Below are 22,941 nucleotides of genomic sequence, written 5' to 3' on the forward strand. Positions count from 1 at the left end.
AGGCCTATAGAGGATTACGTGAGTGATTTTTGTGAACTTTGTGATCAGGTGAACTTTAATGATGTTGCTCTCAAGGACACTTTCCGTTTTGGTTTGGACAATAGCATTTCACAATTTATGCCACGCAATACCCCACACTGGTCACTTGAACAATACATTGATCATGCTCTGCTGTTGTGCGGCTCATCGTACACTGTGGGTTTTGCGGATAAGGAGCCTCTTCACATCCTGATCGTCATGTCTGGAGTTGTTCACGTCACGCCTGCTACTCCAGGGTCTGCTCACGTCACGTCACGCCTGCCAAGCCACAGCCTGCACACGTCATGTCTGCTACGCCAAAGCCTGCTCATGTCACGCCTGCTACTCCAGGACCTGCTCACATCATGCCAGTTAAGTCAAAATTTACTCATGTCATGTCCACCATGTTAAAACCTGATCACGTCATGTCTGCCAAGCCAGAGTCTGTTAATGTCATGTCTGCTACCCCAGGGCTCGCTCACGTCACGTCTGTCAAGCTAGAGCCTGCTCACATCATCACTCAAGAGATTATTCACAACATGGCCGCCATTTAAGAGCTTCATCACAAGATGGCCGCCACGGCTGAGTCCCCGGCAAAGATGGCCACCATGCCTGAGCCTCTCCACGTCACGACTATCCAAGATTTCCCCTAAGGCGGCATCCGCTGCAGAACCTCCAGAGGTGGCGGCATCCGCTGCAGAACCTCCTGAGGTGGTGGCGTCCGCTTCCGAACTCACTGCCTGCCTTGTCACGGCCACAGAGGCTGTTCACAAACTCACAGACTGTCTTGCCACGGAGGCCGTTCACGAACTCACTGCCTGCCCTGTCACAGCCATGGAGGCGGTCCATGAACTCACTGTCTGTCCTGCCACGGCCAAGGAGGTCGTTCATGAACTCACTGTCTGTCCTGTCACGGCCATGGAGGACGTTCATGAACTCACTGTCTGTCCTTTCACGGCCAAGGAGGCCATTCAAGAACTCTCTGCTTGTTCGGTCACAGGCAAGTGGTCTGTCCATGTCTCTGCACCGCCATGGCTTCCTGTTCTGCCGTCATCACCCGGCCGCCCTGTTCTGCCTGCACCGCCATGGCTCCATGCTCTGCCTGCACCGCCATGCCTCCCCGCTCTGCCTGCTCCACCATGGTTCCCCGATCTGCCTGCTCCGCCATGGCTCCCCGATCTGCCTGCACCGCTATGGCTCCCCGTTCTGCCTGCTCCGCCATGGCTCCCCGATCTGCCTGCTCCACCATGGCCCCCCGATCTTCCTGCACCGCCATGGCTCCCGGTTCTGCCTGCTCCACCATGGCTCCCCGCTCTGCCATGGCTCCCCTCTCTGCCTGTTCCTTCAAGTCTGTTCATGTCAAGTCTGTTTATGCCTAGTCAAGTCAAGTCTGTGTCTCGGATTATTGTTTGGAAATTTGGATCACTCTGTAAATAAACTGCACTTGGGTTCTCACTACGCTCGCCATCAGTGGATGATTCGTTACATTGGGACACTCAAACAAACACAAATGTTTTATGTTTACACTTTTCTGGGAGACCAACCTTTGTTACAGTTGCATGCATATTAAACTGGAAAAAGAACAAGTTATATAACAGAAAATCTGCACAAGTTCACCTTTAACCACAGTAGCTCATTTGTACACCTCTTCAGTGATACTGAAATAATCAGTTACTGGCAGTACAAGACTAGATTTGTGTAATATCAATTTCAATGACAGATTCACTAATTATTCAACAGGAAGTGTTCTTTAGGAAGGTTCACAGTCAGAATAACAGCTTGATTGCAGTACATAAGCACATGCCAAAATTCACTGCATAATTGAAGTGTTTCTTTATAGCTATAATGACTCTACTCTCTGACAAGTTCCTTGGTAAGCTAAAGCTTTCAACAATATTTATTTAGGTCGATCTTTAAAGACCCCATTAAATTACTTGTAGAGCGCAGTTCTTTCCGGTGTTACCATATTTCCTGTTGAAACAGGAATTTGGAGTAGAAGAAAAAAAAGCTGAATTGTAGAAAAAAACTATATAGGCTAATCTTATATATATATATATATATATATTAGAATATGCCTGCAAGGAGATAACATCAAAGCTAACACACGTGGGTTAAATACTACAAAACTCCCTTTTTAATACAATCTCAAACCAGCCTAAGAATGTCTCACACAGCATGGGCAAGCTGGCTTTTTCTTCTGTGTCTTTCTGACTAGCTAAATAGATGGGTCCATTAAACTCCATTCTGTGTAAAACAGCGCGATTAGCATTAGCACTTTCCAAATGGCACAATTACTTGTTTCCTTGACCTCTGACTGTATGTGTTCATGGTCCACAAGACATTAGGTGTACAATTTGTCATTTTAGGATTTAGAAGGGTCCCTAAGAGTGACCTCTTTGTGGCTGCTATACACAACAGTTTGTGTGCCAACAAAGTGTGGATAAGTTAGCCTAGCTTTGCTTTTGGCAGTGAAGAAGTTACTGCTGGGCACATGCACAGTATATTACGGTGTAAAGTACACTATTTAAAAAAAAAACACTGTATCTAGCTAACTTTTATGTCTTTGGTTGTGTATCTGAGATTGTATCAGAGAAAACGGAAACTGTATGTGTTCTGACTGTGATGTATTTGCATGAGGTCAATTTAAAAATCTGTTTCTGCATCATCACAACAGTAAAACATATGTTGGTTAGTGTGGTGAGAAGCGTTTAGCTTCTATCTTGGTCAGACAACCAAGCGGGGAAGAAAGTGTCGTAAATGTAGTGCAATAAGATTTCAATTGACTTTGACAGAATGGTGCTGCATGACCAATTTGCTGTAATGATATAATCCTTGGCGGCACAGACGGCCATGTTTTATGAGCAAAAGAACTTGGCAAGTAAACCGCACTGTTTTGCCAATACTGCTATTGCAAACATAAAATTAAGTGGCATCCTCAGGTGACAGCAGTTGTGTTGCTTTACACAAGTTTTATTTGAGCAAAGCTCTGAATTGATTTCTCCAAAGACAACATTAGAATACCAAACACCAAAGTTTTGAAAATTGTTGCTTAAGTTAACAAGCCCTTAAGCTCATTGAGTAATTTTATATGTGATACACAGTAAATCAGAAGGCCTTGGCATGATCTAAAGGATAGTTAGGTAAACGCACCAGACCTTGTGTGCCGAATCTGTGTAGGTTTGGCGGTATGCAGGAGGTGGGACACTTGGCCTTTACTCAAGTATGTGAAATGAGAGGATGATGACAGCGTTTGACTGAAATCTGTCTGTTTTAGCACTTAAATGTATCTTCTGAAGGATAAGAGGCGCGGGAGAGAACAAGAGACCTTTCTCCTTCGAGTATAATAAATGTCATGTCGCATTTCAAACTGTCGATTAGCAGTTCCTAAATTTAACAGCCAGTATTTAAAAAGTTCAATATCTTTAGTTCTAACAAAATCATTGAAAAAAAAGTCTACAAGGAAAAAGACCTTTCATGTAAATTATTTCTTTTCATTCTTCTTCCGTTAATTTAGCATGTCTCGTCGTAGTAATTGATGTTTTGTCAAATCTCTACAACCTCATTGTTTCATTGTGAACACAGCATTACTTATAAAGAAAATGAGGCACTAATCAAGCATGCTCCCCCAACCCCAATTCTTTTTAGTGAATCGGTTTGTTTGGATCAGAAAAAAATTATTTATTTTGAGTCCTTGCCTGACATTGCATGTCATTTTTTGTTGCAATGAAACAGAAGCAGCGGCAGATCTCTTATTCTATATTGTGACGAACAATTGAATGTAATGGATTACGGAGAAAAAAAATTTAGGACTGGGACTTGTTTCTATGTTGTTTGTTGAATGGATTTTGAAATTGCAGATGTGTATGGGCTGGGTTTAAGTGGACTAAATGTTTGGAGAAGCCCAAAATATATTATGTCTCCAGAAAGAAGTTTGTCATTTTCACCAGATGACCGAGTTTTAACATTTTGATCAAACAAGGTAAAACAAGCTAAAAAATAAAACATACATGGATGAATCTTTCACAATTAGAACTACAACACGCATTTATAAAACAGATGAGAGGGTGAATTTCATTTCATGCCAATTTTAATTGTATTTGAGGTAACTGATCAGTATTTGATTTGTCAAGTTTAAGCCGTTTTTGAGTTGGATAAATATTGCTCTGATTTATTTCATTATATGAAATGTATATGTTTAATTAAGTAGTATAAATAATTACTTAGAATAATTATTAAATATATTGCTTGTTTAAACAGCTAGAATGTAGTGGTTAATAGCTTGTAAATGTAGCCAACCACTTGCCTGTTGCTTAACCACTTTCAATTATGTGTAGCAAAGTCGCTTCCCCAATGCTAATTTTCTGTTGTTAAACATTTCCTCATAAGGCACAAATAACCACAAGCTTGAGGTGAATGCTCGCACAGGTGGTGCGTTTAATTAAACTATTTTACGGCAGAAGTAAAAAACAAAGTGATGGCTATAAAAATGTGAGATTTAGGAGTCGTGGTAGTAGAGGCGGCGCAACTATAACGACATGTGTATGTATGTATTATGTTTAGTATGTATTTCAAGATGAACACTTACTAGATTGAAGCAATTTAAGTTTACTTGATTATATATAAAAAAAACATGATAAATGTGAGTATCAAAAATAATACATCAGACTTCTGAGGAACATTTATCTGTACATCTCTCAATCATCATTGTATTGCATTGCATTACATGTTTTACACCCCACAATAACATCATTGAAATAACATCTTACTAAAACATGTTATTATATGCATTTTATGCAAGTATTCTGTTATACTGTTACACAGATCTGACTGGCCTTACTTTTTGGCCATTTAAATATCAGCAAATGCATTAAATTGCACATTTTTGCTCTTTTTGGGCCTCTGAAGAGTTATTTTTTCCCTCTTTGAATATGAACTATGTATTTTGTATGCCATGTTACATGAGCCATAAAAGCCTGATGTATCATTTAAGGGGGGAAAAATTTACCAACTTTTTATTTTGTCTAAAGGTTCAATAACTTGTTCCATTTAATTTTTTCTGACTATCTTCCATATGTCAGGCCTTACAGTGTTGTATATGTAAGCAAAGGATGAGTTGGGCAATCCTTTTGAACCATTTAGTTGCAATGAAGTGTTGATAAAGAAACAGCATGTTGTTTTTCCATTATCACTTCACTGTTTGCTATCCAAATCTTTATGTGAAATGTGGATGCAATTTATTTTCATGTCTTGAAAAAAAAAAAAGGTTCAAAACTAATGCAAATAGTGTTGATGGCCCTTTTTGCCAAAATGCCCCAGGATGAAGATAACTCTTCGAGATTTCACTTACAAACTAAGGATAATGCTCTACATATGCCATAACATTAAGAGGATTAGGTTTAGGAAATGGATCATGATGCTCGTAGTGACAAGCAGCAATGTAACTCTGTCACTATCTGGACACATCACTGTGATATGCCCACATCTGCTCTGTAATTTGAACAGGTTTTTCTTTTAAAGGCTGTATGACATATAATATTGATTTATATGTCTTCAAAAGGAGAGCTGTTTTTAAAGGTGCACTCAATATTTTTTTATCTCATTAAAAATGAGATAAAACACAAACAAATGAATGGCACTTTTGAAAAATCTGTTTAAATCATGTACACTCATATAAAAAGGAGCCTAATAAAAGATTAGATTTTCCCACATTGGTCACTATTGAGACACTCTTGTTAAGAACATTTTAAGAACAATTTCAACAAGCTTCCTGTTATGAGAAATTGTTGAATAAGTGAATCATATCTGACAGCGAATAGGGCATAGTGTGATGCTGCATCCACATCACTAGGTGTCAGTATACCAAGACCATGCCATAAAAAATGACAACGCAATGCATTTTTCCCCCATTATTGTTCTTCAGTACAGGTGCAATCCATAAAGTCTAACAATAATACAGCCTACATAAAACTATATAATACTGCACACACTGCAACATCTTCTGGCCCATAATGACTGTCAGACTTCACAAAAAATGGGTCCACTCTGTAGACACACAGACTAAAGTTCAGTCTATTTCAGATAAAACTTAATGAACTATACTTGCTAAGGCTACACCACAGCTCTGCCTGCTTCTGTTCGGGTTAATGAGTTATCGAAGCCTAATTAATTCATGGTGAATTTCTAAATTGAAGTCTGTGAGTTTCCATTACAATTAGAGGGACTCTGTTTATGGAGCGTTCCTTCGACATGCCTCAAAGAGCAGCTAATATCCTACCTCCCCTCCCATTTCTCTCATCTGAGGAAAAAAAGGCTAATTTTCCTCCGCCTTCAAAGATTTAAAGAATAGCTTTACTACACAAGAACCATAACCCTCCTATTCTGTTGACAATGAGAAATAAAATAAAGCACACAGATGAGAAATATGCCTCATATCCCCTTGGCTCTAATTCGACAAGAACTGGGTCAAGCTCATGAGAAATGTAATTTGAACAGATGTCAATTAATACCCATTATGTCTTTACTTTGAAAAGCAGAATCCTTCTCACAATCTCCTAAAGCCTGGCACTCCACTAGAGATTTAGTTAGATCCTCTGTGATTTGTGTCTCATCTCTTGGAAATCAGTTTTCACCTTGTAAGGAATCTGAGTCAATGAGATTTTTTTTCCCAACTCTCTGGAGCTTGCAGAAATCGAGACAATGAATGACACAGGAATAAATCCTGACGTGGTGCAATAGTACTGCTATGCATAAATGGGAGTGCGTATGCAATAGCTATGCAATAGCTTATACATAATAAGAAGAATGTGCTTATTATTACGTATAAGCCCTTCTAGGACACCCCATGCATACCTGGATAAGAAATAAGAAAATAACTTACTTTAGTGTAAACTGCTCCACAGTAGAATTTGGGACCAGGAGCAGGTAGATGTTGAGGGTCTCTCCTGGTTTTAATGGCCTTTCTGGTAGCCTCAGAAAGAGGTTCTTGTCAAGCTGTTTGTCTACCACCAGTTGTTCCTGACTGGGCTGGTACAAACTGATGCTCCCAATACGGAGAAGGGGTTGTTGGGATGAGCTCTCCCCTCTGGACGCCCCTCCCCGGCGTGGGTAGCTCTCCCCACATTCATCATTGCTGTCTGGATCATGGAGGGTATAGTAAAGCTCTACTTGAAGGGTCTCTCCACTCAACTCAAGCCCATCTGTCCCTGAGGACTTTCTGCGACCCAATGGTGCTACATTAACATTAAACCAAGTGGAAGGGAGATCCAGTTGGGCCAAGCACTGCGCCAGATTCCCTTGAAGCCTGCAGGAAGTTTTGATCTCCCGAACATCTCTAAAAGCATGCAGCCTCACACATGGAAGCTTGTCCTGAATCTTGAAGTCATCCCAGTCCCGTCCTGCGATATAGAACAGCACCTGAACCAGTGGGTTACTAGCAAAAACTCTAGACTGTACAATAAAAGCCCGGACCTTCCAGTTGACTGTCAGCCTTCCAGGAATGTCCAAAGGACTTGACGGCTGCAGTAGGTCCTTGGACAACGTCTGGTCTTGGGTAAAAGGTCCAAGTGAGATGTTGATTGCAGGCAGCTCCTTGGTCTGGAAGACCACAAAGCTTTCTGAACGCTGAAGAGGGTGTCCACGTTGACTTCCATATGGTTGAACTCGGTTCTCTTGGAGAAAGAAGGCCAACTGTGTGTTGGAGAGCTTAAAGTTGGCAGGGAGGTAAACTTCTGGCGGGCTGGAGGTGGTACTAGGAACCAGAACACTGAAGAGGGCATCTGAACTGGTAGGAGAAACTTTACCAGCAACTGCAAAGACAAGAAAACAAGAAAAAATACTGTTAAATATGCACTGACAATAGATAGTGTTAGCCAAGGATTGGATGTTTTTGCATAATAAAAGAATTCAAGAACTTTTCTGCATCTGCTGGTGGCAGGTAAATATTCTCCAATTTGCAAGAAAGCGAATGCTTGTTCTCTCTTTCATGCCTTGGGAGATCAGCTGGCTCTGACAATAGACACTGATTAATGGCATGCAAGAGTGTGAGATTTCAGATTAGATGGATTTGTATAAAAAAATTCTTCATACAGTGGACTACCAGTACAATTGATACAAATTTAGGTCCAAAAATTATTCAAACCGAGTCTGGGGAAAAAAACTGAAGTTGAGGTTTTCATGAAGCTGGATGACAGCATGCCCAGGAGACTACAGGCTGTCATTGAGGCTAAGGGTTGCCCGACAAAGTATTCATAGTTGTGTAAATACTGTCATACTAACAGCTGTCTGAATTATTTTGGTTGATTGTAATCCATTACATACCTTTCTATCAAAATTATCTAACATTATCAAGATGAATTTGTTCTGACACAGTGTAACTGAGTTCTTGTCATATTATATTACCATTTTCTAAACTATAGCGAATAAACGGTGACAATGTGAGTAATGTTGAAGGTGTCTGAATACATTTTGGTTTGACAGTATCTATTTGATAAATGAAGTTAACCAACTAACATTATACATACCCTTTTGGTTTCTGTACCCAATATTTAAAAAATGTAGAAAATGCAATAAAAATATCAGTATCGGTACTCGGTATCGGCAAGTACCAAAAAGAAAAGTATCGGTGTCGGGCGAGTACTGGAAAAAAGTGGTATCGGTGCATCCCTATGAGCAATAAATTCATATAGTGAAGAAAGCAGTTGAATCTTCTGTTTATTCAGCTGCAGCGATAGGCATTTTCTCGGTTTCTTCTGCGAGGCTTATTTGGAGTTTCAGCGCGAGAGCGCCCTCTGGCCTTTGGATGGAGATTTACTGCTGATCACAGAACCGTGCTTCACTGAAAGATATGCATGACAATCGCAGCTTCTGTCGAATCGCAATCTCGATTCCATTTCGATTTATCGTGCAGCCCTAATAGTGAATACAGTGGCTTCAAAGCGAGGACAGAGCTGGTTATCTTTAACAGAAATTCGCACTATTTGGAGTGAGATATCGACTTGCATGCAACGGTTTGTCCGATAACATATTGTACACAGAAGACATCATTGATCTCTATCTCTTGAGCTCCTAAGATTAACTACCTAAGACTAGATGCCCAATCGATTGTTGAGAAACTTCAATACACCAATCATAATCTCCCTGTACTGGAGAGAAATGGAGACACTCGGACCGTAATATTTAAAGCAAAGTTGACTAATATAAAAATACAAGTATAAATCTTTCAAAGCTATAAAAACCCCCAACTTGTATGGTAGAGTTACCGTATAAAAAGAGACTGCCTTATGTTTTTGAGGGTACACATGCACTCTATTCAACTACAGAACTTGCCCTGACAAATAAGTGGAACAGTAAAACATACTTATCATAATGACAAGTCGAAGTGAACAGAGAATCCATGGCAAATCCACTTGAACAACAAAATGTCCCATATTCCACAAATGCTTTACATTTAAACAGGGTACTTCACAACTTGAATCACTTCACAGGTACACACACACACACAAAAGTATCCATGCAGCTGAAGCCAAACCGCAGCAAAATTTGATAGCTGCAGATCAAGCTCAGTTCAAGCTTTGAAAACCTGCTCAAAGTCTCCAAACTTGAAAGCACATGAGTAGTATCCTCTCAGTAGTAATCCAACTGTATCCAGAACCTGCTCAAAGATCTGAGAGAGACTGATCACTTGCGCCTGTTGGGAGGCTCCGAAGGCACCTCCTGCCCTGCAGCATGATCGGAGTGAGTCCACACTAACATTCGCTCACTCCATCTATTCTCTGCAGTTCCTGTTTGAGTGTGACTCCTCCTAGCAGATCCCGTTCTCCTCTTACAGCCCGAGACAAAGCCTAGACACCGCCCTGTCTCACCACACCTCACCCCAAACTGTAATAAACTCTTTGGCTCTCATTCACAGCCAGTGCAAAAGCACTCCTCCCAGGACACCACCGTGGCAGACTACAAACTACCCTATTACATTCATCTTCTCCCACTGGACGTGTTGAGGCAGACTCTGAATGTGTCTGTGTGAGGGAGAGTGTATTTGTTAGAGGGGCTGGGTTTGGGGGAGGGATGCATAGCTTGAGCGCCTTCAGGCAAAGAGTGGGGGATTAGTAGGAAGATCACTGACGAATTAGCTCTCCTCCATTCCTCATCCAGCACCCTCTGTAAGACACATTTGAATGGAGATGGGAGATGGAGGTTGAAGGTGGTGGGTCGTCTACCCTTCCAATTATCCAGAGAGTTCTCGAGCGCTCAGAGTAGCTTGGACGATGCTCTATGACAAGCTACGCTACTACAACGACAAAAGAAAAGTCTACACAAAGAGCAACAAAATATCATTCACAACATTTCTGACCAGCGCATTCCTCATCCAGAATGTGACTCATCATGTGCCACATTCTGTGATGCAAATGACATCTTTGAGACTCTACTTTCAAGACAGGTTTCCTCCGCTCCATTACATTTCTGACGTTTATCATCATGCTCATTCAACGGAAAGGCTCAGATTATAAAAGCCAGAAGATTGGGTTTCACTCAAGCTCAGAGGTTTGAACACCTTTTGGTTTGGCTGTGGCCTGTGGAAACAGATATGAATACCTCTTAAAGGGATGAGCTAATGCCTCTGAAAGGCAATCCATTACAAACATATTAAACACCAAAGAGCTCCTCTCAACTACTTTTTTTTCTAGACACAGGCAGTCTAATGTATATATTTCAATAATATCATCAGATTATATGCTTGCAGTACCCCCAGGGACAGTCAATATGATAGGTCACAGATTCAAATACGTCATGCCCATCACTACATAGGCTCTGCACTGCGTCAAAAAGAAGGCACATATGGGACTACAACATGACACCAAAAATCCACCCCGATCCCTCCTCCCAGCCCCACTAATAGACCTCTGGGTGTAGTGGAGTGGCGACTGCTGTTGCTGAACTCCGTAACAGGATACACATCTGTTGATCAATGAGTGTGGCAATGTAAGATGCTGGAAGGAAAATAAGAAATTCCCCACAAGCATGCACATTTCCTTTGAAATAATCTGTCATGTGGGGCAATTGCTCTAGGAAATAATCCATGCGGCTTTTTCTTAGAAAAAAAATGACAACAATAAGCATTCGAAAAAAAGTCCCCCACCCACGTGCACACATTATGAAAGTGTGTGCAACCTATGTTTGCAATCTTCATGCTGTCGTTTGTTTCAGAGTCTGAAAATGCTTAAATAGCATTGCATTTCCTGGTTTGAATTACTGAACAAATTGAGCAGGGTAGTGTGTTAATTAATGAGCTGTACCTCAGAAACATCTCTGCTAGTGGAATTGTTCCATTTGAATTATTGCATTCAAGTGTACCCAAAGGAAATGCGGAGAGGAAATTGAATGAAGAAGAGGCAGTGAGAATACAAGATGTGACATATGATCAAAGATTGGGATGATGCAATTTGAAAGGTAAATCCTCATTCGACAGATAAGGAGAATGCAACATTTGATTTGCAAAAACAAAAATCTGCATAATTCTGTGATTGATAAAGTCACATCTGTTAAACTGATGTGAGATTTAACTTCATAAACAGATGTAGCATTTAAAGTAGAGGTAAAATAGATAATCTAGAGCTGCATGATTATGTCAAAAATAAACAACTGTTGATTGTTTCCTTTGATACTGTATAAAATTGAATAAAATTTACATTGATATACTTTTTTTTTTTAACCGTGTACCATTTTCTTTATGTATGCTATACATACTGTGTTCTCAGATAATATATTGTGGTTTCATGCGTCTATAGAAACGAAGACATTGAATAACTTCACATTCTTAGCAGCATGAAAAACAAAACTTTTCATCATATTTTGTATAAATTGTTTATAGAATGCTTCGCAGCATTATAATGCTCTCATTATGTTATAATCACTAAAGCTGCTACTGCAAAATGAAGTGAAATATAAAACATATATTTGTGTATCTATATCTGTGCAACAGATTGCTGAAATCTCATCAGGTGTTTATTGTTATTGACAGGTATAAAGAAAACCTTAAATACCTCTTATTTACATTCATATGCACAACAAACACCTCTGCAGTTGGTTACAAAACTCAACTGAAGCAAAAAATTTAGATGGAACCTCATTTAGGCAGACCTAAATGGAATAGTGCAATCAACAGTCTCATGTTTAGCTAATCACAGCAGCCGTAATCAAAATCTTGACTGTTTATTCGATTAAGTGCACAGCCTTTTACAGTTGTTCTAATACTCAGCTATTTGTCATTATCACCTTACTGTCCCTAATTATGGCCCGGTTTCATAGACAGGGCTTAGCCTAAACCAGGATTAGGCCATAGTTAATTTAGGACATTTAAGTTATTTTTATAACCATGCCTTATAAAAAAGCATTACTGGTGTGCATCTTAAGACAAAAAAAAAGGCACTGACATGTTTTAAGATCAGTTAGTGCAAGTTTTTTTCAGTTGAAACAGCTCAGATTTACATTTTAGTCTAGGACTTGGCTTAAGCCTCGTCTGTGAAACCAGGGGTAAGAGTTCATCAGCATTCATCAGTTAGGCCAAATAAAGAGTCCATTAATTCACCAAAAATACATTCAACAGGAATTTATAACTACAGGAACTCTGAAGCATACTTTTGATCCATGGCTATGCTAACGAGTCTGTCAGTCGGAGTGATTCAGAGGCTAGTGAATGAACTCTGGCTTGAGTTAGCATGACAAGCAACAGTTGCAAATGAAGTGATTTACATAAGAAACAGGCGCTCCGACCGTTAGCATCACATCAGGCCTTGCCGTATCACAAATAGTAACTACTATTGCATTGCATTCTCTTCATTACAGCACTATGGCTTCTGTTTTCATTGAAGAGAATGTGGTGAAAGGAAATATTTAGAGGGAAATGGGCTTTTCAAATATTCCGACTCTAAACCGTTGACTATATTTTGCCATTACGTCAACATTCAATACCATGAGGCCTAATGTATTTTCTCCTCTTTGCGCCACTTGCCCTTGTCTGTCCTACAAGTGCCTTTTGCGATGTGTGGATGAAAATTGACTTAATAACAGAAAATGTGAGATACTGAGCGGGGAGCTGATTGCTAATGCGGTGCCACTGCTTTGCTGCAAAGTCATTTATGGCAGAATTAAATGAAAGGGAATGAGGAGATTTGTCATTAAGTATTTGACAGGATATAAATCAGAATCCAGTGAATTCGGATGGTGAGGCACATTGCCACACATTCAGATTATGAAATATTTAAGTGGCTAATTATAGCAACTAAGCAAAATTATGATTCTATGCACAGCAGAGAAAAAAAATCCTCATTTCCAGAAGCTGTGAAAATGTTAGAATGACAATTTCAGCATTTGAACATGTATGGCTCAAGCCGGAGAAGTGGATAAAGTACCTGGTTAGATATTGATGTTTTTATCTATTGATTAATTATATTATATTAGAACTATATAAACTATTTTATAAACTTCATAAAATTCATATAAGATACTGTTATTTAGCATTACAATGTGATTTGACTGGCTTGGAACTCATGGATGCGAGTATGAAATAAGATGCCTGACATAAACAAGTGTATTCATACCTGCCCTCAAATACACACACAGACACAAACACACATACTTTTTGCAAACTGCATTGATTGTACTTTAGAAGACTGTTTAATGAGCATGAAAAAAACACAATAGGGAGAGACCCATTCCACTGGGAATTCTAATGAGTGTATTGACTGAGAAGATGTCTGGGTATGTTGATAAATGATTATAAGTGAAGCACATTGCTTTCACATTCATAAACAATACAGTCTGTAGCATCTTCAGTCCGCAGAACAGATACTAAATTCTAGGAGGTGTTTGAAAACATTTTAAAGGATTTTTTTAATTATTATTGGTCTTTATGAACATTTGATTATTATTGTTTCAAAGAGATGGATATTGCTTAATAAAGTGTATGCAACTGGTCTGCACAGAGCATAATTTAAACGCTAGTCATATGTTGTACATATCCATGGCTATGTATATATATATTATTTTAGTTAAACACGGCATATTTGTTCAGTGATAACAACGAAAAAAGATCATAAACACAACGGTCTTATCAAATATAACTGTACGAAGTTCTGGTTCAAGCTCCGCCTACTTCCGATTTGATCTGAATACAGATGCAAATAATTTTGTGAGTGTTACAGATACAAATACTGATTTCGCTGCACACCCCTATAATTTACAATATAAAAGATGTATGCATATTAATTATAAAATAGGTAGCATGAATTTTTATTTCATGCCAACTTGAAAGCTTTAGATGGAATATGTTACCTGACAGGGACATGCCAATGACCCATTTATGTACATTTTACATGAACTGTAAAATGCCTGAAGCATTGTCATCATATATTTTCATTAGACATGACTAGTACATCATATGGGAAAAGCATGATGGAGAGCTCATATTCATAAAAACTTCATTAAAATTCAGTCAACAGAAAACAGAGCCAAAAAATTTAATGTAACAGACATGTGTCTCTCATAATTTGGTTCTCACCTTCTTCTGTTCCCATAGTAAAGAACCCTACAATTCCCTACCAAGTAAAATAAAAACCAGCTTAAGGTTCCGGGACAGTACTTATGAGGAACAAGTACGACAATAATAAACCATAAAACCTTAAGCCTTGAATATTGCTGATGAATTTGAAAAGATTGTGATCTTGGCCTGTCATCTGTTGCAAATTGCTTCATAATCTATGAGTGCACTTATTCAAATGTAATAGTGATTTTAAAAATAAATGAAACAGACATGTGTTTCTCAGTTTGGTTCTTGCCTTTTTCCGTTCCCATAGTTAAGGCCCCTAACCCGCCTACCAAATCATCAGAACAACCAACACGTTTTGGTACAATATTTATAAGGAACAAATAACGCTAGAAGTGAAAATCCTGCAATGTCTCCAGATGTTCTATTTTTGAGACTATCGAATGCAACAGATTAAGCAGATTAAGACCCACCACGAACACTTTTCATTAACGTCTGCACCGAGAGCACTATTTCAGAGCAGTTTTCATTCAAGAAATGCTAGTCGTGGTCTTTTATTGGAATGACTTCACTAAGCTGGCAAGGATTTGGAGATGAACACCCTCCCCGTTCCTGACAAACTGCTTATTGACAAGTAGTAAATACAATAAACCGTAAGACCTTAAGCCTTGATTATTGCTGATGAATTTGAAAAGATTTTTATCTTGGCCTGTCAGCTGTTGTGAGCCGCAGGGGATACTGCTCTTGATAAGCTACGATTGTACTTATTCAAATGTAATAGTGATTTATGGCAAATACTAACATTTAAGTTGGACGTTGTATTAAAGGGCACAGCTAAAACAAGACTAAAAGCCAAACTAAACAACAGAAAATTACAGGCACTTTTACTGCTTGTGTTATACAACACAGACATTTTACTGCATAAGACTATTTTCATTGTCTTCTCTCAATGCAAAATAACTACACGCTCATGTGACAAGTTCATTCAAATCATTACTGATTAGCCACTGGATATGAACACTGGCATGACATACACGAAGATACTCAGGAAATTGATGTGACATGTCTTGTGCATCAACTGCACCACTCAAGCTGTCATCAAACTCTTTCATGCATGACTGTCACCAAAGTGCCTCTAAATTTCAGTGTGTCCGCAGGCACAATGGAAAAGTTCAATGAATATGTAAGCATCATCCTTATGTAGACCTAAGAGATGTACGTCTTTTGGCATTGCAAAACTCTTTAGGATCACTTTGCTAATCACTCACTAATCTTCTCACATGATTAGGAAGAAACTTTTTTTAACATTTCACAGGACTGAACTCGCTGGCAGAACTAGGAGATGGTTTTCATCATAGATATGTATACATACGTAGATGACTCTTTAGTGACTGCTTCTATGGGGCTACTATATACAAGCCGTCCGCCATATTGAAATGGCCAAACATGTTTCTAAAAATTATTTTAGAAGACTATATATAATGCATAACATGAAGAGACTAATTTCATGATACTTATGATGCTTCTGGATCATTTTTAAAGCTTGATATTTACTGCATTGAAAAAAAAACATATATATTATTTAAAATATTTCCTACTATGTTCCACGGTAGACAGCAAGGTTTGGAAAGAGATAATGTTAGTCAAACTGTCAGCAAATGTTACAATACTTTATTACAAGGTTTAATCCAGGGAACCTATGTAAGAATGCTCTTCATAGATTACAGCTTGTTCAATACGATTATACCAGACATTCTAGTAAGCAAATAAACTGAACTTGGCCTCTGTCTTTACATCTGCACCTGGATAAAGGACTTCCTCACTATGTGTGTTGCCATTAAAGATTGGCGCAAAACTTTTGCGATATTTTATAAATGTCGATAAAAAAATGTATGCAACTAAAATTAAATTTTTTACTCTTACAATAAGTCATGGCAACAGATGTTGGTAAGTTTACATATATTGCAGCCTACGCATTAGCCATTATTTTTAATCGAGATGTAGGTGTGTATCTTTAGCGAAGCAGCGTGGAGAGTCACTTCTGGGATGCTTCTGAAACATGCCGACTCAGCAGACATAGTGTAAATAAGGGGTTATCAAAGAACTAATGGCAAGAAAAAGCCCCTAATACTTGAGATCGGCCACGTATGAGGTGTTTCTTGGAGGTTATAGTACATTAAAAATGATCATGTGACTTTTACATATGCCAGGTGACCTGTAAATGCGGAAAATTTTTCTATTGCAGTTTTGCGAAATATTACTTCTTTAAATTTCCTGAAAAACCACGTCATGCGAGCGTAAAAAACTTATTCGCAATATATCAGAGTTATTGCGAAATTGACGTTTTTCATCGGGCATATTTTAAATTTGCGCAATTTGAAGGGTAATTGAAACACAGCTACTAACTGGCCACAAACTGTCAGATTTGGCCCCCACCTCCCCTCTACCATCACGCTCAGCACTGGCTCTCCACAAGGCTGTGTATTGAGCCCACTACTCCTTGTACACTTATGATTGCACTCTCACTCATTCTACCAACACCACCCTCAAATTTGCCGGCGATACTACAATGATTGGACTTGACAGGAAATGATCAATCAGTCTACAGAGATGAAATCCAGAAACTAGATGTGTGGTGCTCTGATAACAACTTGTTTCGTAACACCTCTAAAACAAAAGAGCTCATTCTGGACTTAAGGAGATGCAGCATTGTGGCAGCCCCATTCTACATCAATGGGGACCATGTGGAAAGGTCCACACCTTCAAATTCCTGGGAGTCCACATATCCGATGACCTTTCTTGGTCTCCTAACACCTCAGCAACAATCAAAAAGGCACAGCACTTCCTCAGAGCACTCAGGAGAAACAACTTAAGAGTGTAAGCTGCTGGTGTTCTTTTACCGCTCCACCATCAAAAGTGTGCTAGTGTACTGCATTTCAGTATGGTACTCCAGTTGCACTGCAGCAGACAAGAGAGCCCTCCAAAGGATAATCAACACAGCCCAAAAAAATTGCTGGCTGTTTACTACCCTCCCTGGAAAGCATTGCTCCCTCCCACTATCTCTCAAGGGCCAAAAACATCAAGGACACATCACACCCAGGAAACCACCTGTTTAATCTCCTGCCTTTAGGCAGGCGGTACAGATCCTTAAGAACAAGGACTACTTGCTCATAGGACAGATTCTTCCAGGTGCTGTCAGGACTTTAAACTCACAAATGCACTAATGCAAAGGTCAATGTGAAAATACTATTTCTGCTCACATTATTCAACTAGCCTATGTAATGCTGCTTGAAAGTTTGTAAACCATTTAGAATTTTCTGAATTTCTGCATAAATATGACCCAAAACAATCAGGTTTTCAAACAAGAGAACCCAATCAAACAAATAAGGCATTAATATTTTTTTTGTTGTTTATTTATTGAGAAAAAATGACCTAGTGTTACATATCTGTGCATTGCAAAAGTATGTGAATCTCTAGGTTTAGCAGTTAATTTGAAGGCGAAATTACATTCCATCTGTTCAGAGGTGTTTTCAATCAGTGGAATGACTATCAGGTTCAAGTGTCTGCCCTGTTTTATTTAAAGAACGGTGATCTATCAAAGTTTGATTATGTTTCTGGAAGTGAATCATGGGACGAACAAAGAAGATCTCTGCGGACCTCAGAAAAAGAGTTGTTGTTGCTTATCAGACTGGAAAAGGTTACAAAACCATCTCTAAAGGGTCTGGACTCAACAAATCCACAGTCAGACAGACTGTGTACAAATGGAGGAGATTCAAGACCACTGTTACCCTCCCCAGGAGTAGTTGACCAACAACGATCACTCTAAAAGCAAGACATGAAATAGTCTGTGAGGTTGCAAAGGAACCCAGGGTAACTTCTAAGCAACTAAAAGCCTTTCTCACATTGGCTAATGTTAATGTTTATGAGTCCACCATCAGGAGAACACTGAACAACCATGGCTTGCATGGCAGAGTTGCAAGAAGAAAGCCTCGCAAGAAGAAAGAACATTGCTGCCCATTTACAGTTTTCTAAAGATCATGTGGACAAACCAGAGGGCTACTGAAGAAATGTTTTGTGGACAGAATTTTTCTTCTAAATTATACCAGCAAATTCTAAAGGAAAATATCAGGACCTGATCTGTTTCTAGAACTGAGTCTCAAGAGAAAGTGGGCCATGCAGCAAGACAACGAGCCCAAGCATACAAGTCGTTTTACCAAAGAATGGTTAAAAAAATAACACATTTAATATTTTGGAATGGCCAAGTCAAAGTCTGGACCTTAATACAATTGAAACGTTGTGGAAGGACCTGATGCAAGCTGTTCATAGGAAGAAACCCACCAACATCACAGAGTTGCAGCAGTTCTGTACTGAGGAATGGGCTAAAAGTCCTACAAGCAGGACTGATCAGCATTTACAAGAAACGTTACCTGCAGTTATTGCTGCAAAAGGGGGTCACACCAGATACTGAAAGCAAAAATTTGCATCATTTTGCAACACAGAGATATGAAACACTGGATCATTTTTCTCAATAACTAAATGACAAAGAAAATATTTTTGTCTCATTTGTTTGATTGGGTTCTCTGTCTACTTTCAGGACTTACTTTCAGAAAATCTGATGATGTTTTGGGTTATATTTATGCAGAAATACAGAAAATTCTAAATGGTTCACAAACTTCAAGCAGCACTGTAGTCTCTTAATTCATTCCAATCTCTTTTTTTCTGTCTATATTGCTGTTTGTATACAATATGCAGAATGTGCAATATGATCACCTGGTCACTTTATCAGTACTTTAACAAATGCACTAAATGTGGCATGTCAAGGTGCAATACTGTACCTGATCACTAATCACTACTGCCATTTATTCCATTTTTAGTTTGTACTTTTTGTATATACTTACTGTTTCATATCAATGTAGAGGTCAATGTGCAGTACTATCAATGATCACTTTACTCAGATTGCTCAATGTGCAATATTATGGCTCAGTCACTTGTTGTATATATAATTGTACTGTACAGTCCATAGTCTTATGTACAGTCCATATTCTTATTTATTGTCTGTGGTTATATGTTTGTTTTCTAACACCAATCAGGAGCAGTGCTCCTAATTTTGTTGTATACAGAAAAATACAATGACAGTAAAGGCTTTCAAATCGAATTCAGTTGTATAACTTAACAAGTTGTATAACTTAACATTTAGTACATATACACACACACACACACACACACACACACACACACACAAACACACACAGAAATATTTCAATGTAATATTGTAAGTTTTACATAATTATATTGCTGTTTGTATACAATATGCAGAATGTGCAATATGATCACCTGGTCACTTTATCAGTACTTTAACAAATGCACTAAATGTGGCATGTCAAGGTGCAATACTGTACCTGATCACTAATCACTACTGCCATTTATTCCATTTTTAGTTTGTACTTTTTGTATATACTTACTGTTTCATATCAATGTAGAGGTCAATGTGCAGTACTATCAATGATCACTTTACTCAGATTGCTCAATGTGCAATATTATGGCTCAGTCACTTGTTGTATATATAATTGTACTGTACAGTCCATAGTCTTATGTACAGTCCATATTCTTATTTATTGTCTGTGGTTATATGTTTGTTTTCTAACACCAATCAGGAGCAGTGCTCCTAATTTTGTTGTATACAGAAAAATACAATGACAGTAAAGGCTTTCAAATCGAATTCAGTTGTATAACTTAACAAGTTGTATAACTTAACATTTAGTACATATACACACACACACACACACACACACACACACACAAACACACACAGTAATATTTCAATGTAATATTGTAAGTTTTACATAATTTTGAACTCTGACACTTCAAACACTCAGACACTTGAACTTGTTTTTGCTACTGCACTTTAGAAACCTCACTAAATTATCTATGATTGGCTAATTACTTAGCATATGAAATTAATTATAACACCCCCGCCAAGCTGTTGCATATATGTGATAAAATGTGGGTGAGCTTTACATTGTGAACACGAGAAAGAACACAGAAAATCTTTTTTTCAAGATATTTTTCTTTAAATAACAGTATTCTTTATATGCTTTAATTATATGCATCCATCAGTATGTAGTGAGCTAATGAAACTATATGTAAATTGTAGAACACTGTGAAATTACACATTAATATTGTTATGGCTTTTTTAATGATGTGATTCAGGTTGCACTGAATATTCTCATAAAATGGCTCTAATGAAGCATGGTTTATGAGGACGAGCGCAGGCCATCACAACAGCAGTGCAGTTCATTATGAATGTTCAACAGGTGTTTACTATTTTTTGACACAGCACAATCAGATGATAGACATCAGTATTGATGGGATATCTATACCCTGGAGCTAAAGCGGTCATGTCAATAGATTGTTACCTGCTGACACTTCCCCAGAGAGAACAGAGCTTTAGATGCAGCCTTGAATTTGACAGGGGTCATCGATATCACAGCGCCTGAGAACTCATACCTCAGCTTCAGTGGCCACACATTTACACCATTATCACTGACCTCCAAATATGACGGTTTTACTTACTCAGCAAACAAAAACTCACACAGTCCAACCTGAGTGCATTTTGACAGATTCTGTTTCTCCATTGTTTAGACTTGACAGTGATGGTGTGTGACTGTATCTTTTTTTTTCTTCTTCTTTTTTTGCTAAACAACCAATAGGTGCTGCCATGATGACTTGCTACTTCTGTTTTACAGTTTTCCATGACCAGTTTCATTAAAAATCAGAGCAAGATTTACAAGACTTACAAGAATTCAACTTTTACTGCAAACAAGAATCACTTGTGATGCAAGAATTAAATATGAGTTTGGATTCAATGTGTTCTGACTGACACAAAAATAAATAAAAAATGCAGTAAATTAAATAATAATGTCCATGCACAGCACGATGTGCATTCATTTGATTTGATTCAAAATACATACAAGAGTTATTTTTAATACATTTCAAAATGTAATTTATTCTGGCAATGACAAAGTTTAATTTTCAACAGCCATTACATCAGTGTCACATAATTTTAAAGATGAGTTAAAAGTCTTTACTCTTTTTATTAAAAGTCTTTACTGTCACTTTTGCTCGACTGTCACTTGCTGTCATTTGCTCAATAAAAGTATTTATCAAAATAGTTAATTAAAGGGGTCATACGATGCGATTTCAAGTTTTCCTTTCTCTTTGGAGTGTTACAAGCTGATTGTGCATAGATAAGATCCCTGAAGTTGCAAAGACTAAAGTCTCAAAACCAAAGAGATATTCTTTATCAAAGTTAAGACTCTGCCACGCCCCCCTAAAACGGCTCGTTCTAACACGCCCCCACATATCTACCTCACTATGTGGAAATATTTGGTAATGCCGCCAAATATTTGGCCTTCCGAAAGTAGATGCATTTAGGAATCATTAAGATTACTTACAACAGAACAGCAATGCATTTTATGGACGACCGTTTCGTGAACCTAGGAGAGGAGGTAATTCTGACTTTGCTATGACAATCTGGCGCTTCTGAATCAGCTACTGTTTTGTTATTAGTTTAAGTATTTGCTATTGACTGTTCAAATGCGGAGTTTTGCGCATCGAGTGTGCGCGAGTGAGCAAGAGAGAGAGAGAGAGTGAGAGAGAAACGCAATCACGTAATCAAGAAAAAATTCCAAAATATTGAAATACCGCTTCCAATTTGGTGTAAAATCTTTGCTAGTGTGATTCAGCCCATAGCGCTGTATGGAAGTGAGGTTTGGGGTCCACTCAGTGATCAGAGCTACACTAGATGGGACAGACATCCAACAGAAGCCCTACACACAGAATTCTGCAAAATGATTCTAAAACTACAAAGAAAAACACCCAATAACGCACGTAGGGCAGAATTAGGCCCACTTAAATCAAGTCCCACAGAATCGCTACATTTTAAAGCAATACAAACCCAAGAACTGAACCCCGAAAAGAGTCCACTCAGTCAGCTAGTTCTGAGACTTACTAACCTGACTAACTCTACTAACACTATCCAGTCTCAAACCAGCACTGCTTCTCATCCAAACATCAAAATAAATCAAATTATCAAACAATCTAAAAATACATATCTGGAACATTGGGATCAAGAAACTAAAACACAAAGTAAATTACAATTCTATCGAACCCTAAAATCAAATTATGAATTGGAAGATTATCTCCAGAGTGTCAGAGACACAAAGCAGAGACGGATCCTGAGCAAGTACAGGCTCAGTGAGCACAGTTTAGCCATCGAGACCGGCAGACACAGAAAGAGCTGGTTACCCAGAGAGCAGAGAGTGTGTGCTCACTGTGAGACAGGAGAGATCGAGACAGAGACGCACTTCCTCCTTCACTGTCAT

General features: G+C 38.6%; 1 protein-coding gene and 1 long non-coding RNA gene across 2 annotated transcripts; both read right to left on the reverse strand.

Annotated features, from left to right (window-relative positions):
* Positions 1-6,891: 6,891 nt before the first annotated feature.
* Positions 6,892-9,511, reverse strand: LOC107598656 (transmembrane protein 132E-like). Its single transcript, XM_016290047.1, has 2 exons — positions 9,374-9,511; positions 6,892-7,823 (listed from the first exon to the last, which is right to left on the reverse strand). Exons 1-2 carry the CDS (start codon positions 9,441-9,443, stop codon positions 6,892-6,894), a joined length of 1,002 nt encoding a protein of 333 aa, XP_016145533.1. The 5' UTR covers positions 9,444-9,511.
* A 164-nt stretch (positions 9,512-9,675) lies between these two features.
* Positions 9,676-22,930, reverse strand: LOC107598681 (uncharacterized). Its single transcript, XR_001610583.1, has 3 exons — positions 22,496-22,930; positions 17,760-17,765; positions 9,676-9,689 (listed from the first exon to the last, which is right to left on the reverse strand). It is a non-coding gene; the product is annotated as an uncharacterized lncRNA (long non-coding RNA).
* Positions 22,931-22,941: the final 11 nt, after the last annotated feature.

The sequence above is a fragment of the Sinocyclocheilus grahami genome, unplaced genomic scaffold (genome assembly GCF_001515645.1).
Source record: "Sinocyclocheilus grahami isolate Dianchi unplaced genomic scaffold, SAMN03320097.WGS_v1.1 scaffold253.1, whole genome shotgun sequence".
Lineage (NCBI taxonomy): Eukaryota > Metazoa > Chordata > Actinopteri > Cypriniformes > Cyprinidae > Sinocyclocheilus > Sinocyclocheilus grahami.